This window comes from Cupressus sempervirens, chromosome 3 (genome assembly GCF_028749045.1).
Source record: "Cupressus sempervirens isolate cs-2001-9-10 chromosome 3, ASM2874904v1, whole genome shotgun sequence".
In the NCBI taxonomy this organism is placed as follows: domain Eukaryota; kingdom Viridiplantae; phylum Streptophyta; class Pinopsida; order Cupressales; family Cupressaceae; genus Cupressus; species Cupressus sempervirens.
This window is the reverse complement of record NC_143120.1, coordinates 681,738,147-681,756,196: the sequence shown is the minus strand read 5'-3', so window position 1 is coordinate 681,756,196 and position 18,050 is coordinate 681,738,147. Positions and strand designations below refer to the sequence as shown.

The window sequence follows — 18,050 nt, the reverse complement described above, 5'->3', positions numbered from 1 at the left end:
TTAATTACATCGAATAGAGTTGGCTTGGGAACTTTTGTTTTCGGAATTAATTTTTTAGCTAGAAAGTTTTTAATATTTCCCTTATATTTATTTTTCCAATCAAGATACTATGTTTTTAGAAACTTGCCTCTTTTCTTTGTTGAATTTTACAAGTGAAATTAGAAGCACTGAATGGTACTGGAAAATAAGAAAAAACTTGATAGAAAAGTGAGAACAACCATTATACAAAACGTAACACTTTCTACATAGTATCATATTTACCAATCCAAATTTGAACTTGTCTAATAAATAATTAACTTATTAGATAAATCAACTTTTTAATGAAAAAATTAACTTAAAAAATTGAAATTGAATTTACCATCATTTAAGATACTTGTAGATTATGTCATAACAAAGGCCCCCCTCCCTTACCTTGAAGGACTAATTTCTTGTATTATAGTGAGAAATTTTGTGAAGAAGACTGTCCTCCTTGATGGTAAAAGAAAGTTTACCCTCTGTCTGAAATTTTCGAAAAAGATTGATGGTATTCTATGCCCAATTTTGAAAAAAATGTAGTGACCTCCATTGCAAAATTCCGCTCTAGCCGCTTTCCAGCTGAAAGCATTATGCAGGTGTGAGAAGGAATATTTAGACGTGACGTCAACAGGCCTGCAACTCCATCTCAATAGATTGTTAAGTGCACACAAAATAAGAGAGATTGTGTGGGCCACGTCATTCTTTCCTCGTACAGAATCGAGGGAAACAACAGTTTTCCCTCAAAACAAATAATTTAATTGCCTCATCGATTCGATTCGTTACGTTTCCAGCAAATGAAAGAAGAATCAAGTGCAGAAGTGTTTGAGGTCGACAATCATGACAGTGACATCATCCTTGCTTCCTCTTCTCGCCGCCACATCCACAAGCCTCCTGCATGCCTCGCTGAACCCTTCTCTGCTTCCATCTTTCTCTACACACAGATCCCTTACCGTGTCCACTGCCTCTTCATTGCTAACCTGAACAAGTCACACACAAAGAAATGAAGAGAATTATTTGATTGATAACTGTGGAGAAGTTAGGAATGAGAACAATGGGTTTCGTAAGCAAATGTGTATGAGATTATTACCTTGTCCCACAAGCCGTCGGAAGCCAATATCAGAAACTCACAGTCGGGTGTAATGGCGAGCTTCTTCATCTCTGGTTCCGCTGATATCAACTCCTTCATGTGAACGTCGCCTATGCTTCTCGACACTGCAAGCAATCCCTGCATTCTCCATACGCCATTAACACAATCTACATATCCACCCTGCATATTCATTTAGAGATGTCAATATAAATTATGACTACGCGCCAGAAAGAGGAAGGTGATCTTTTAAACAAGGTAATTATAATGTTACTACTTACCAGATCTTCAACCCTTCGGCGCTCGTCTTCCCTGTCGAGCCTGTGGTCACATGTGAGGGCTTCAGCGTTCCCATCTCTGCTTAACACTGCGCGGCAATCTCCTGCGTTGGCGACCACCATCACATCTCCCCAGATCAGGGCCGTCACGCAACATGTCCCGCTGCTCATATTCTGAACAGTAAGACAAATCAACATTTTGTAAGCAAGTATAGGACATCATGATTTTGGTTCCTTTATGTTTCGAGTATGAACCTTGACTCAAATTTACTTAAATACAAATTAACCGACTTTCAACCTGTACTTGAAAAGTTCACTCATTAGATGCCCACTCATTCAATTATCAGGTGTTTCATTCAATGTAAATACCGCCAATAATTCAAAGGAATAAACTATAATTTTGAAGCAGAGACTGAGTGTAATATAAATTTCAAGCAGAGTTAGTATTTGGAATGTTTAATACCTGGTTGGAAAAGGCTTCGTCTGTGGTGAAGTAGGCTGTTTTAACCACGTCTTCCATGTCGAAGTGACGGTCACCTAGTTTTCCCCTTTCCACGACTGCATCTGCAATGTTTTGGCCGAGTCTCTCTGCTGCGAAATCCGCAGCCATGCGGCCGCCATGCCCATCAAACACACCGAAGAATGCCTGAAAAGATAAATAGGACAGGATTATGTTATTTAATATCGAAAGAAAACTCTCATGGGTTCATGACAAAATATAAATTTAATATTCTTTATTGTTATTTCTAGATTTCAGTAGGCTCGAGTTTCTAATTAACATCCTTATATCATCGTCAGAGATGAGATTATATGCTGAATTAAATATTTACTGACCTGCCTGGAATACCCCGAAATGTCAACAATTGCCTTGAAACGGTCTTCCATAACTTCTCTGCGACCCTTTTTGCAGGCAACAGAGTAGTTACAACCAGCTTTAACATACATTTCCTTTCCCAACTCCTCTGCCAAGTTTTCCTTTTCAAAACACGGCAAGTGCGGTATTTGCAGCATCGGAGGACGCCGTCTGTTTGGGGCTACTTGAGGCCGATTCATTGTCATCCCATTTCCTTCAATAAATCCACTTGTTCCATTAATCTTCCACTGATCACCACATCCAAATTTCCCTGAAAGATCGCTTCCCTGCGAAAAGCCATCACAATTCTGGTTCAAAGCAGTCAAAGTGGGTCTTCGGGGAGAAGCCAATTGAAATTGGTTGGTGGCTATTTTGTTAATGGGTGTTCCCAAACTCTCCTGAAAACGCACAGAACTATTTCGAATTCTTTGTCCGGGAGAAAAAGTTATTAATTTTCCATATGGAGAAGCAGAATTCACTGGAGGAGACGCCAATGGCTGCGGAATTTCAGAACAGATCTCGACGCTCAAATTATGAGACGATCGTCTTCCAACAGAATTGGGAGAAGAACAAGTCGAAACTCCAACGGGAGACGACGAAACCCCTTCAAATGCTGCCGTTAACGCCATCTTCAATTTGCTGTAAGTTTTGCGCGTCCGGATAAACACAAAACACATTGAAATTCCCTGAAACAGTCGATAAAACAATCTCACAAGCCTGGCATGATTCATTATTCGGAGCAAACGCCAAAGAGCGTTATTTAGAGCCTCTCAGATTTCCTCACACGGATATCTCACCAGACTTCGAGGCGTCTTGTTGAAACTCACCAGACTTTAAACTTGGCGTAACCATACTTCCCAAACAAAACCTCTAAAAATGAATAGCTTTAACGAAAATTGAGAACGTCTATAATAAATACTTGTAAGCAAAACAAAAGAAGGCAAGATTCTAAGTATGTTAGAAAGAAGACTTAAAAGGGGAATATAGATAGAGAACGAGAAGACTTAATGTCGAAGGAAGCTCGTGATGACCTGCCACTTATGACGTTGAAATAAAGCCGTTACGTCCCTGGTACAGTTAATGCGTCGCGTGAGTAGTACGTAGTTTCAAAAGAGGAAACCGCGTGGGCACTTTGTTTCCGACGAAATGGGTGACGGTGAGATGTCATTAAATGTTTGAATGCCGTGGCGGTCGGGACAGTCCCACGACTTTCCACTTAAATTCGTTCAACCGGTCGCCTGACTCGGTCGTTACTTTCTTTCAACCTTTTCTTGCCTCGACTTCAATGAATCGTGGCAAATAAAAATACCTTTTAGACCAAAGGAGAAGATTTTATCAAGTCTTGGTCAAGCCAAGATAAGATTTTATCCCACACGAAAAGAAATAAAAAATAAAATTTATCGTCTCCTTTTAATTACAATAAGATATTTCTATATAAATTGCTATACATAGTTTGAAAAAGTTAAAATATAAAATTAGTTATATGAGCAAAAAGAGTAGGCGTGATTGTATTGCATATAGAAGATTTTAGGAAAAAAATATTTTAAGGAAATGATTTTATATTTTATATTCTAATTAATTAATTTCAAATTGACAAATAGTTAAGAAAATTACATCTTTTATTTAAGAGTGTCTTATGTATTTAGCTTTTTACAACTTTGAATACTTTCAGCTTTTTCTTCCAGTGACATAGTTTATAGTAATTATCAATATATTTTTAGAAAAAAGGACTAAATCTTTGCCAAGACTCTCATTTCATATATTAGATTTTTTTATAATTTCCTAATGAAAAAATTGTTATAGATGAGATGCAAAGTTGTTGAGTTGTTTCACAAAGATTAAGAAAGAATCCTACTTTAAGTCTAATTCTTAATTTTTTAATTTGTTCATGGTGAAAAATAGTCGAGAATAAAAAATTCAATAATTTTTAGAAGATTAAAGAAAAAACAATTTTAAACAAAACAATTTTTTTAAAGATAAGCCAATATTTTATCAAGCATTTCATTCCAATATAAGATTGTCATTTTTTTAATATTCTTACCAAGGAATTTAAAATTGATAAATAGTTGAAGAAAATTAGATCTTTAGTAGGTGGATATCTTAAGCAAAGTATCTTACAGTTTTAAGAGTTAATTTTAAATTGATGAATAGTTATTGAAAATTTGTTCTTTAATGGGTAATTTTTTAGGGTTTTGAACTCAAGCTTTTTCCTCCACTTCTATAGATTATAGTAATTCTCAAAACTTTTTGACATAGAAGAGATTCATTCTTGGTGGATGCCCTTATTCATAGATAACTAGCTTATATAAATATTCTACATATATAAAATAAGCTGAGAGAAATCCTTTGAAATATATATAAGCTAGTAGCATTCTAGATGAAATGTGTTTAGCACAATAGATTCATTTGACATAAAGGAATTTGTATCTTTTAAATAGGATAAATAATTTAGAAATATCATGCAATAGAAAAATTTAGAAATATCTTATTTTCCTATAAGCTTTTTCAGATCTTCTGTAAACTTTTTAAAAATAAGATATTGAAAAATCACGTGTTGTTATATATTTTTTATTTACATATTTACTAAAAGATTTTTTTTTCTATTATTCACATTAGAAAAAGAGAAAGTTTTTCACTACTTTAGAAACATCTTCAATTTCAATTTAAATAGTAAGAAGTTTCCTTATCTATCTATCTATCTTTATTAGTTCTAACAAGTGACTCTTCAATACTTGCAGTTACATAATTAAATGAAACCAAACATCCTTCTTTGTACCTGTATGGACAGATGGATAGACTATAAATTATTACTAATTCTTAAAATATAAATAAGTGTGACCTGTCAACTCATTATTTTACCAGCTCACCATTTTATAAAACATTCAAGTAAACGTCAAATTTTATTAAAACAACCAAATGTTTACATTGATGAATGCTTCCACTATAGAAAGTCTCTCGGCTTAAAGACATTTCTTTGTCCTTCCTTAATTACAAATATTCATTATAGATGTCATGTAAAATTGTTGGTAGTAGTTTCACAAAGTTTAAGAAAAAATTGAGTAAAATTCTTAATTTTATTTTTTACTAGTGAAGAATAGTCAAGAGTCAACATTTTGAACAATTTGGGCCTTCTTATAGTTTCTCTTGATTGTTAAATTTTATTGACCTTTGACCCTCCTCGTCCGTTTAGCATCATTTATATACTCTTGAGTTGATCTACAATAATTTATCTTATTATTTCTCTTGCACTTCTCATCCTCATGATGGATTATAGAGTTTGATTTGAAACGTTGATGTAAAAACACTTTAACACAATCAATCCTAGAAATTGCATCGATCCAATTTTATAAGATGAAAGAGTTTTTTTTATAAGAAAAACACTATTTACAAGACAAGATAAGGTCTTATCAAGCCTGGTCAAGTCTTTCATTCCAAAATATGATTGTCTTTTTTAATTATATAAATAAAATATTTATGTTTAAATCAATACAAATAAATAATATGATAAAGTTGAAACATTAAATCTATTATAAAAGTAATTTCAATAAAGAATACTTGTGAATCTATATAAAATATTAATGAAAATTTCATATTTTCAACAGCCAGTCTTAAATTGACAAATAGTTGAAGAAAATTACATCTTTCATGTGTGAATACCTTTTAACAATCTAACTTTATAGGGTTTTGAATGCTAGATTTTTCCTCCACTTTGATATACTATGAAAATTCTCAATGGGATTTGTTCTTGGTCAAGGCTCTAAATATAAGACATTTTGGTCCTTTCTTGAAAAAAGGATTCTTTATAAATTAGATGTAAAATTGTAATGAGTTGTTGATGTAGATTAAGAAAGAATCTACTTTAGGTCAAATTTTCAATTCTTAATATCTTAATAGTGAAGAATAGGAAAAGACGAGACCAAAAATTTTGAGCAATTTGACAAATATAACAAGAAATATAATGAAAGCATGATTTTTCAATTTCTATAAAATCAAGAATAACCAAGAGCCCAAATCTCTAAGAATTAACTTCACACTTGAAACACTCAAGAAAAACCAAATTCTCGCAAATATGAACACATGCCATAATATTAATTTGATATTGTCTCTTTATTTATATATAAGATATAAATTTTGTATAAATTATTTTGCAAAAATTAAAGAAGGCTATGTTTTAACTAAAAATTTATCTTTTAATTTATTAACAAAGAATAGTGAAGAATTTAAATTTCATACAACAAAATGAAAATTTTAAATTTCTTAAATAAAAAGAATAATTAAAACTTGAATAATCTAAATGTAAACTAAGCAAGTTTACATATATTATAAATTAGCATTTGCACGTTTCTATACGTGCACTAATAAGGCAATAGAAAGAATATGTGATATGTTTGAGGAGAAGAAAAGTGGACATAATTAATAATGAGAAAGATATAGACTTCATCAAATTTGCTTCAATTCATGTAATATTTTGAATTTCAAGGCATTTTTAGATCTCTTGTGAACATTATCTCCAAAGTTATTTGTAACAATTTCATTTTATAACTAATTCTAGAAAATACAAAAATAGTTCTTTTTTCATGTTGTAAAATCATTGTAATAAATATGACCTTATAGTCATGGACTTGACCATCACCTTGACAATACTTAAATTAAAAAAAGGCCAACTCAACTCTATTATATTTTTTCACTGAATTGATTAAGTATATATTTTATAAAATGTTATGCTATGTGTTGGTATTTATGACATTTAGTTTAGTTTTATTATCCAATGATCACATCCTTTATGTCTTATTGACATCATTTTTATAATACATCATTTCAATTGATATTGACCTTTCAATGCAAATATAAGTACTATTATCCTTTAAATATTAAAAAAGAGCTAAGTGAATATAATGAAAATAATAAAAAGAAGCTCTACATTGGGTAGGTTCAAATTTAAAACCTATCTTAAGATTTGATACCAAATAAAGTATAAGTTCAACATAAATTTTGAAAACATTTAATTAATTAAAAAATTCACATTTATAATACATTAATAACTATAATTCTAAATTGTAACAAAAAACAAAAAAAAATTGACCATAAAAGTAAATACATATATTTACTTCTATAATCTAAAAATTTATTTTATATTTATTGTATAAAAATTATTACATTTTAACTAAAATTGATTTATATTTAATCAATTAGTTAAATTAAACTTAAAGAAAAGTTTATATAATTTTCTCTTCTACACAAAAAGTAATGAATCCATTGTGTGTGAACATGTAAATGATAGAAAATAAGCTTCATTTTATTAAAATTTAGGAGAAACATTTTGAAGCTAAAATAGTAAATATTTATGATATTTATTATCAATTGAGGACCAAATTATTTGGTACTATCATATTAGTAAATAATAAAGATTTGTCTAAAAAACATGTTTGTAAATCTTATATATAATCTTGTTCCAATTTAATCAAAATATAACTAATAAAATATTAGATTAAAGAATATTTAAGATTATATGGCAGTGGAGTGGGACAATCTATTTAAAACCCAAGTAGCAAATAATCTTTTATCATAAGAGATCTATGCATATGCTCTGATTATCATAGATTTGATCAAGAAATAAAGCTACAATTGGTACCCCTCCAACCACCCAATATTTCACCTTCCTACCAATTAATTTAAACATGTTGTCAATTGAGGAAAAAGAAAAAAGTTACCTTCTCCACTTGAATATGCTTATTGACAAATTTGAGGAATATAGAGCCACTTCTAAGAAGGGAATACATAGATATCTCAAATTCATGGTTTCCATTTAGAATTATTTTATTTGCACACCATAATATTATACATTACTTTAACTATTTTATTTACCATATACTTTTATAAATTGCACATCTAAAAAATAATAAAAGATACGCTAAAAATTAAAGATGTGTATGTTGGAAATCTGATTGAAAAGCTCATTATTGTTGAAGATCAAAGAGGGAGATTGTTGTAAAAGAATTTTTTCAATCATTGTTTTTCCATTGATGTCAAACTTGCTATTTGTAGGGATGCTATTTGCGTATAAGATCCAAGCACTATCACTTAGTTGATTGATGAAGATGATTTGATCAAGATGTAATAAGAGCACCTAAAGGAAAGGTTGAGTTATGATGTTGTAATGAAGTGCAAAGATCAGTTAAGACAATGGTTAAGCAATGTATTGATGACATAATCAAAGATACAGAGGTTGGTCACACTTAGACATATCATCAGTAGGTGCCAAGCAAGTTAGTTGAAGCTGAAAAATTTCTTAGTAGAAGCCGAGTAACAAACATTTCTAGTGTGTGCCACTCAAAGATCAGGTGCCAAGCATTAGAAAAATTTTAGTTGGTGGCAAGTGATCTTCAAGTGCTGAGCATCAGGGAAAACATAGTTGATGTCGAGTAACATAGTATGTGCCGAGCACCAGTATTTCAATAGTGCCGAGCTAATGCATTATTTCAAATGATGAAGATTTGAAAAATCTTAGCCAACATAGTGGTTGTATTAAATTTTGTAAATGAGTTGGAAGATAAGGATGATGAGTTGTTAGCACAGAATCTTATGTAAATAGTTTTTGGGCGAATTCTAAAGGATTATTCAAGAAGTTTCTAGAGGAAACAGAATATGGGTTAGATACAATGAATCCTACCTAATCCATGTGAATTGAAATTGGAAAATGGAGGAATCAAGCAGGAAAAGGAACTCCAAGACTTCTATTTAAGAAGTCATAGACCAAGAAGCAAGGAGTTGCTGATACTATTGTTGTTGAAGTGCCAAATCTGCAAAGTGGTTGAAAGGGTGTCAAGAAGGAGACATCTAGGAGAAGAAAGAGCACAGAGGCTCTACTTCTATGAGTGGTCATTGAGAGATGATTGCACTGGTACATTGAGTATGGAGACTCAAGGAGACAAATCTTGAAAGATAAGGCAAGCTGTTAAGAGTTACAGGGATTGAAGGCCAGGCAAGGGTATGAGCTGAGAAGTGATCTAAGATCTACAAGATAAGTTGTATGTTTTAGTCAGGTCAAGGTTTTCTAATACTCTCTAGTAATTGTATTAGATTAGAAAATCCTATGGACTTAGGTTGGCCTAACAACCATTTGTAAATCCTTTAATAGGGTGGCATTCCAAGTGAATGTTCTAAAGTCCTCTAACTAGGCCCACTTCTAACAGGGTGGTTAAATCCTCTAACAAGGTTACATTTGACAGTGTGTTGTAAGCCTTTGATAGGGCACACCTTTCATAGGGCATCACTTTAGAAGGGTGAGAATTGAGTAGCATGTTACTGGTGGTTTTTCCCAAATTGGGTTTCCATGTAAATCATTGTGTCATGTGTTGATTTCTTGTGTGTTATACTTGCATGTTGATTTACAATAAATTTCTAATTAGATAAGTTAAAGCTTGGGTGAATGAATGGTTGAATTGGTTCACTACAATTAAAGAAAAGTTTGAATAGGACATTTGGACCTTGAATAACTAATTCACTAGCCGCCCCCCCCCCCCCCCACCAAGTTATTCTAAAAGCAATTCTAATAGTGCATGCTATACATTTGAGTGAATTTGGAATATTATTATTCCCAATCTAATAAATTGATGCAATTAACATTCATTTATCTTTTCATTAAAAATATAACATTTAGGTTCATTAATTAACCATAATTAATTAGAGCATTTACTTAATTGATGGAGGTTATAACAAAGCAATCCTAACAATATCTTGGTTGAAACCTTAAAAACCCCTTCGCATAAGCCAAATCCCTACCTAAGCGAAACTTTGTAGAAAATGTGGGTGGAGGAGAGGAAAATATGGGAAGAAAGGAATAAAGGTGTATCTAGATGACTAGAAGTGTAGGGAAACAAAAAGTGAAAAAAGATCAGAGGGAATAAGGGTATAACAAGGTGGTGAAGTAATTTCTTATCGACCAAGGAGGCAAGAAAAGTAGGAAGAAAGGCATATATGTAATGCCTCTTTAATCCCCTTTCCCTTCTCAATACTGCAAAACTCAACTATCAACACCAATCATGTGGAGAGCCACATTTCTACTATCCATAACCACGAAAATAGTGCTCGCTCTTATAGGTAATTATGACAACCACTTCAAAAAGTTTCAACCAAGTAGAAGTAGAAATTGAAAATAGGTATAAGTTGAATATATTTGAATGTGTGCAAGGGTAAGGTGGATGATGTTTCAAGTGGAGAAAATGTGCTTGAAAATAGTGGATGAAGACAAAAAGGGAGGATGAAGGGGGTTGCAACTTCGATATCATTGCCATAGCTCTTGTAGACCAACAACTGCAAAAATATCTTGTAGTACAACAATGTAGGCAGAAACCCAGTGGCTGAGCAACTACCAATTGAGATGCTTCCAAGGTTAGGATTACGGTTTGGGGTCTACGACTAAACTATGTATGGTGCTTGGCTTAATCAATAGAGAATATTAAAAAGGATGAAGAGGTTTACAATTCATTGAGCAAGTACTTTGGTATTTATGAAAAATTGAAAGCCCTAAACAACTATTGTAAACTAAAAAGATTACTCATGGAAAAGGAAAAAATAAAACAAATCCTATGAAAGACGAAAAAATTAAAAGAAATAGAAATAAATAAATTATAATAATTTCATAGTATTATTAAATTTACCAGTGAAAAATTATGAAATCCACGAACAAAGCTCCCACATACAATCCCATTCACTTAATTATTTTAAATTACATGAACATTCATGATAGTGAAAAGTCTTAGAAACTTAGTCAAACACACCTACTTTTGAATGAATTAGTCAAAGTTCAATTTTTTTGTTAGACATCTTCCATTGTAAAACTTTTTTATGCTGAAGGCATACCTATACTGAAGAAAACAAACTCACTTTATGGATCAACGGTTAATATCTTAGGAGAAGAATGCAAGACAATTGCAAAAGTTTTAGCCGTTGATATTTTTATGCCATATTTTCCTTGTCACTGGTAGAGAGAGGACATGCACAAAAAGTTTTGTGTATATTTGTTCTTGCTGATTGGAATTTGGAGCGCATGATGGATGTGGTTTTAGTCCGTTAAATATTTTAATATAGTTGTCACCTACATATTTGAGAGTTGATTGACTATTTATGTTCTTGTCCTAAAAACTTGAAGTTATGCTCCAAATGTTTCTTGCTTCATATTTTTAAAAATTCTTTACATTTTCTATTTGCCAACTGGGGAGCGAATCTGTTGTTGGTTTGTTTTAACTTTTTTTGTTTACATTTTTTTCATCAGTATTTTTTTTTGTACTAAATATTAATAATATTAAAACTATTCATTTCTTGACATTCTCTCTCTTTGTAGGGCCAATCACAACTTAGCTTCATAAAATTCATATAGTTTAACTTTAAAATAGAATGTGCAATCTAGTTTATAGAGGAGTGGATTTTATATGTGTGTGTGAAAAATGTGGACAAATGGCATATACACTTCTATGAATCATTACACTCGAAATCCTTCAAAATAACACCATGAAAATGCAAGATCTCAAGAATCGACTCATAGCTTCCTATCATCAATGTGCAAAGACCTTCAAAAGTTTGAAGTGGGGGTTCTCATATGAACATGGGTCTTGGTCTTCACAAGTACATCAAATGAACGAAAGATTAAAAATGACCATAAACATGCAAGATATCTCCAAGTCTCCAAGAAAGCTTCAAAAATATTTATAACAACCATAGCATAAGAAATCATCATGATCATAGCATAAGCAATCATTATAATCATAGCAAAAGAAATCATCCTATCAAAATGAAGGACGATGTCTTCTTTATATATCAATCCCAAGGGGCATTCCCAAATTGGAGGGAAAATGAAAATTAAATGAAAGGGTATGACCCGCATAAGAGAATCTGCAATTAGCATTTAATTAAGAGATTTGGAGTTTAACACTCCATAAAAAATATAAGATGAAGGGTGTTTTTATTTAATTTGAATGTAAAATAATCCTTTTTCTTATAAAATAAAGTGTGTGATAGTTATTTAATTATTTATTTTAAAATTATAATTGTTGCACATAAAATTAAGTGAGGAGGGGTTTTAATTTAATTAAAAGGAAGCAAATTCCTTTAATTAAATAATACAAATTAAGATGATCAAAACATTTATTTAAAATAATTAAATAAATTAATTCCAATTTAATCAAGGAAATTGATGTAAAATAATAATGATTAATTAAATAATTCAAATAATTTAATTTGATCAAAGGAAATGATGATGTAAAGATTGATTCAAGCTTGAGATAAATTATGAAACCGGGGCACATACTCAAGGTGACCATTTTTGTTTGCTAACATTTGCCCCTCTTTGACTAATGTGTGTCCACATACATGATAAGCACATTAAGTCAAAGAACCATAAGATAAAGTGTGTATAAAGATTGATTTATGAAAAAATACAAAGATTAAGCATCCAACTCTTGTTCCCTCAACATGCCATGAGGGGTCTTAAAGTGCCTAGAACACAATATGCCCCTACGAGTCTTATAATTGTAGGTCTGTCCAAAGAGTTTTCAACAAATATAAAATTACTGAAATATATATATATATATATATATAAAGGCAAAAGACAAATATCAACACCCAAAAAATGACAAATCACACATTAACTTGCCCCAAGTAGAATAATCATCTGCCCCAAGATAGGTAGATTTAGAATCAGGTTTGCAAACAATGAAGCTCAATAGAGTGTTCCTACCCCCTCGAGATTGAAATTGAAATGACAAAGAGACTAAGAAAGAAAAAGATAGATATGATCAAATTAGGAAAGGGTTCATGATTATAGATAAGAAAGATATAGATCAAGAAACCAAGGTTAAATCCCCAAGCATGAAAAGCATGCCCCAAATCAAAAGAAAGGAGGATGAATGAAAGACAAGAAGATGGAAAGAAGAAGAGGGAAAAATTCCTAAAAAGCCATCAACTATGCAAGATGGGAAATTTCAATTGAGATCACGAACAAGTTACATGTAGTAAAAGAAAAAGCGCAATTGTGATCACAACTGATAGTAAAGAAAAGATGAAGGAGACCTCCAAAAGGTAAACAAACAAATCAAAAACCTCCAAAAATAAAAGGGGATAAGATGCATGTTCATGTCCATATAAAGCTTTTGTCCATTCTATGTACTTACTCATTTCGACCAAGATTAAGATTCTAGTTTTAATCATTGAGCCAAGCTACACAACCTTCACTGGTCAAAACCATGAAGATATGAATGTAATTCTATTAGAAAGATCACACAATCATCACTAATCATCGAAGTAATCTTAAGATATGAATGTGATCAGAAGCCTCCCACAATCATCACTAGTCACCAAGGCAACTATGATATTTATGAATGGGATCTAGTAATGCTAAAAAAAATGAGTCTTGAGATCAAAACCACACAAGCAAGAAATCAACCAAAACCGTGTCTCATGGTCCATAATTCTCTCGATATGCATTCAAAAAGAACCATAAAGACATTCATAAAAAATCAATACTAATAAAATCACTTTAAAAAAAAAAAACCATATGCCCCTTGTGCAAAAATGACTAGGGAGGGAATAAAAAATAAATCTAGATATAGTGCAGTAAACATGCATATATAGAAATGAATAGTCAACATACAAAGAGAGATCAAAGCATAGATCAACATTAATTATAAACTGAAGTTTGATAACCAACATTGAGTTCAAAGGAACAGGTCAAGATCTCACAAGTAGGCAAGGATCACAAGACAAGATTTGTTAGAAATGGTTTAGAATAACTGAGATGGGGGATGAATTAGTTATTCAAGGTCCAAATGTCCTATTCAAACTTTTTCACTATGTGTAGTGAGCCCATTCAACCATTCATTCATCCAAGCTTTAACTTTCCTAATCAGCAAGTTACTATAAATCAACATGCAAGCATAACACATAAAAGATCAACACATAACACAGTGATTTATGTGGAAACCCAATTTGGGAAAAACCACCAGTAACATGCTACTCAATTCTCACTCTTCTAAAGTGATGCCCTGTGAAAGGCCTGCCCTATTAAAGGCTTACAACACACTGTTAAATGTGACCTAATTAAAGGTTTTAACCACCTTGTTAGAAGTGGGCCTGGTAAGAGGACTTTAGAACATTCACTTCAAATGCCACCATGTTAAAGGATTTACAAATGGTTGTTAGTCCAACTTAAGTCCATAGGATTTTTCTTCTATCCTAACTAATACAATTGCTAGAGAGTAATAATTAGGGATTTGATCTAATTACAACATACAACTTAACTTGGAGATCTCAAATCACTTCTCAACTCTTCACATTGCCTGGCCTTCAATCTCTATAACTCTTGATAGCTTACCCTCCTTGAGTCTCCATGCTCAATGTACCAGTGCAATCATCTCTTCTTGACCACTAGTAGAAGAAGACCCTCTATGCTCTTCCTTCTCCTAGATGTCTTCTCCTTGACACCCTTCAAACCACTTCACAACTTCGCACTTCAACAGCAGTAGCATCAGCAATGTTTGCTTCCTAGTCTATGAATCCTTAAATAGAAGTCTTGGAGTTCCTTTCCCACTTGATTCTTCCATTATTTAATTTCAATTCATATGGATTAGGTAGGATTCATTGTATCTAACCCATAATTGTTTTCCTCTAAAAACTTCTTGAATAATCCTTCTGAATTAGCCCAAAAATAGTTTACATAGAATTCTGTGCCACTAGCTCATTATCCTTATCCTCCATCTAGTTCACAAAATTCAAGACAACAACTTTTTTGGCTTAGATTTGGTGAATCTTTGTTATTTAGAATAATGTAGCAGCTTGACACTATTGAAATACTAGTGCTCGACACATACTATGGTACTCGACATCAACTACATTTTTACTGATGCTTGACACCTAAAATTCACTCGGCAGCAACTAAGATTTTTTGATGCTTGATACATGATACTTTGCTCGGCACCTGAAGATCACTCGACACACACTAGAATTTCCTGTTGCTCAGCTCCAAATGAGAATTTGTTCGACTTCAACTAGCTTGCTCGACACCCATTAATGAACTTAGTTTTAAGCTTTTCAGTCAACCTTGTTACAACTTCTTCCTCCAATGTTTCTAAGTGTGACCAACCTCTGTATTTTTGAATATGTTATTAATACATCATTTAACCATTGTCTTAATTGATCCTTGCACTTCACTACAACATCATAACTCAACCTTTCCCTTAGGCGTTCTTGTAACATGTTGTTGATCAAATCCTCTTCATTAATCAACTAAGTGATAGTACTTGGATATTATAAGAAAATGTCATTCCTACAAGTAGCAAGTTTGACATCAATGACAAAAAAATGATTAAAAACATTCTGTTAACAAAAATATCCCTCTTTGATCTTCAACAATGATCTTTTCAATTGGATTTCCAACAATCTCCCTCTTTGGCATTGATGGAAAACCAAACTAATCAACCATCAGACTAAACTATTTAATCACATGCTAACTGGATTAGAATAGTAAGTCAAACACCAAAAAGTAATTGTATCACCATTAGTTTTCACATCTCCCTCTACTATCCTGATTGCTTCATTTCTACTTCTCCCTCTTAGTTGTTGTATCATCTTCCTTTGTTTTCATTCTCTATATGCATTTTTTTTCTTCTACTAATTTATGTTCTAATCAGCTTCTTCATCTTGTCCTATCAATTGTTGATCATTTTTGTCTACTTCTCTTTCTATCTTCATTTGATTAGTTTCTACATTTTCTTGACATTTCTCCCTCATACTTTTGATCAAATGTTGTTGATCAGTTTCTCACTACTTCTCCCTCTTTGACAAAAATGCCACAGACATATTAGCATCTTATTATGCAAGTGTAGCTTTTGTAGGTTCATTCAATTTCTCCCTCTGTCACCTTGCTTGTGACTAATTTGGAACTACAACACTTCAATTACTTTAGGCATGAATCTTAAAGTAAACATCCTCTACATCACTATGTAAAATCTTCAACAATTAGCTCATTTGATGTAGGGCAGTCTTGCTTATTCTTAAGTAGCCTTGGCTAGATGTATCACCCCTAACTTACCTCTAAGATACTCAAAAGCATCTTTAGGTAGTGCTTTTGTGAAGATTTCAGCAATCTATTCTTTTGAGCTAACATATTCCATCTTCACTTGTTTGTCTTCCACCAACTCTCTTACATAGTGATACTTAATTGCAATATGCTTGGTTTTAGCATGCATTATAGGGTTCTTTGATATGTTGATAGCACTTGTATTATCACAATAAAGAATCATAGGCTCATTTACCTCTTCCTTCATACATTGCAGCAAATGTTTGATCCATACAATATTGGTGCAATTTATAGCAGCTGCAACATATTCAACTTCAGCAGTGGACTATGAGGTACACCTTTTCTGGTCCATGTAATCAACCTTTTTCCCAAGAAAAGTGCTCCTCCACTAGTACTTTTTCTATCATCAATGTTACCTCCCCAATCTGCATTAGTGTAGGCTTTCAGTTCAAACTTTTCACTCCTCTTGTAGTACAATCAAAAGTCATCAGTTTCTTTTAGGTACCTCAGTATTCTCTTTACTACCATCAGGTGATTTTCTCTTAGATTCGTACAAAATCTTGCCACTATTCCAATGGCTAATTCAATGTCTGGTCTACTATGTACAATATATTGCAGCTTTCCAATCATTGATCTATACAATGTCTAATTCACTTAAGCTAACTCATCATTCATGGATAACTTATGTCCTATTGTCATTGGTGTGCTAATTGGTTTTGACTCTTCTAATCCAAATGTCTTGAGTATCTCCTTGATATATTTGGATTGGGTCACAAATATGCCATGCTTCAATTGATGTACTCATAATCTGATAAAGAACTTGATTTCTCCAAACATTGACATCTCAAACTCATGTTTCATTTAATCAGCAAAATCTTTGCAAAGAACATATTTGCCTCCAAATATTATATCATCAACATAGATTTCAGATATCAAAATGTCTTTACCTTTTTCAGATTTGATGTACAAGTTGTTGTTGTCATCTATTCTCTCAAATCCTATCTTCACAAGATATTTGTGCAATCTCTCATACCATACTCTTGGTGCTTACTTCAACCTATAAAGTTCTTTATGTAGTTTGCAGACCATATCCATGTTCTTGTCATCAGCAAATTCCTCTAGTTGTTCTATGTAGACTTCCTCTTCTAGTATACCATTCAAAAAAGAAAATTTCACATCCGTCTGGCAGACTTTGAAACCTTTGTATGCAACATATGCAAGTAATGTCCTTATTCCTTCCATTCTTGCAATAGGGGCAAATGTTTCCCCATAATCTACTCCTTCTTCTTGTGCATAGCCTTTGCAAACTAATCTGGCTTTGTTTCTTGTTATCTCACCATTCTCATCAAGTTCGTTTCTAAACACCCATTTGGTACCAATTACATTCTTGTTAGCTAGTCTAGAAACTAGGGTCTAGGTTTTGTTCTTCTCAATCTGATCTATCTCCTCTTCCACAACTTTATACTAGTCATCATCTTGTAGTTCATCTTTCACTATTTTGGGTTCAACCTTGCTCAGCAAACATGATTCATTCCTAAGCCTATTCCTTGTCATTGGTGTGGCATCCTTGTCACCAATGATTTGATGAGCAAGGTGATGTCTTCTTACATATTTGGCTTACCTTGATTTTTTCCTTCTTTCCATGTTTGATCCTTTAGCTTTAAAGTCATTTTGTCCTTCTTCATCTAGTATTTCATCATTTCTTTCATGTATACTATTTTCAGAATTTGAATATGCATTTTCTACATT

The 18,050-nt window shown here is 32.4% G+C and overlaps 1 protein-coding gene across 1 annotated transcript; it reads right to left on the bottom strand.

Annotated features, from left to right (window-relative positions):
- Nucleotides 1–314: 314 nt before the first annotated feature.
- On the bottom strand, nucleotides 315–3,095 carry LOC149568563 (putative protein phosphatase 2C 2). Its single transcript, XM_089821459.1, has 5 exons — nucleotides 2,212–3,095; nucleotides 1,841–2,023; nucleotides 1,381–1,551; nucleotides 1,103–1,282; nucleotides 315–992 (listed from the first exon to the last, which is right to left on the bottom strand). Exons 1-5 carry the CDS (start codon nucleotides 2,959–2,961, stop codon nucleotides 822–824), a joined length of 1,455 nt encoding a protein of 484 aa, XP_089677585.1. The 5' UTR covers nucleotides 2,962–3,095; the 3' UTR covers nucleotides 315–821.
- Nucleotides 3,096–18,050: the final 14,955 nt, after the last annotated feature.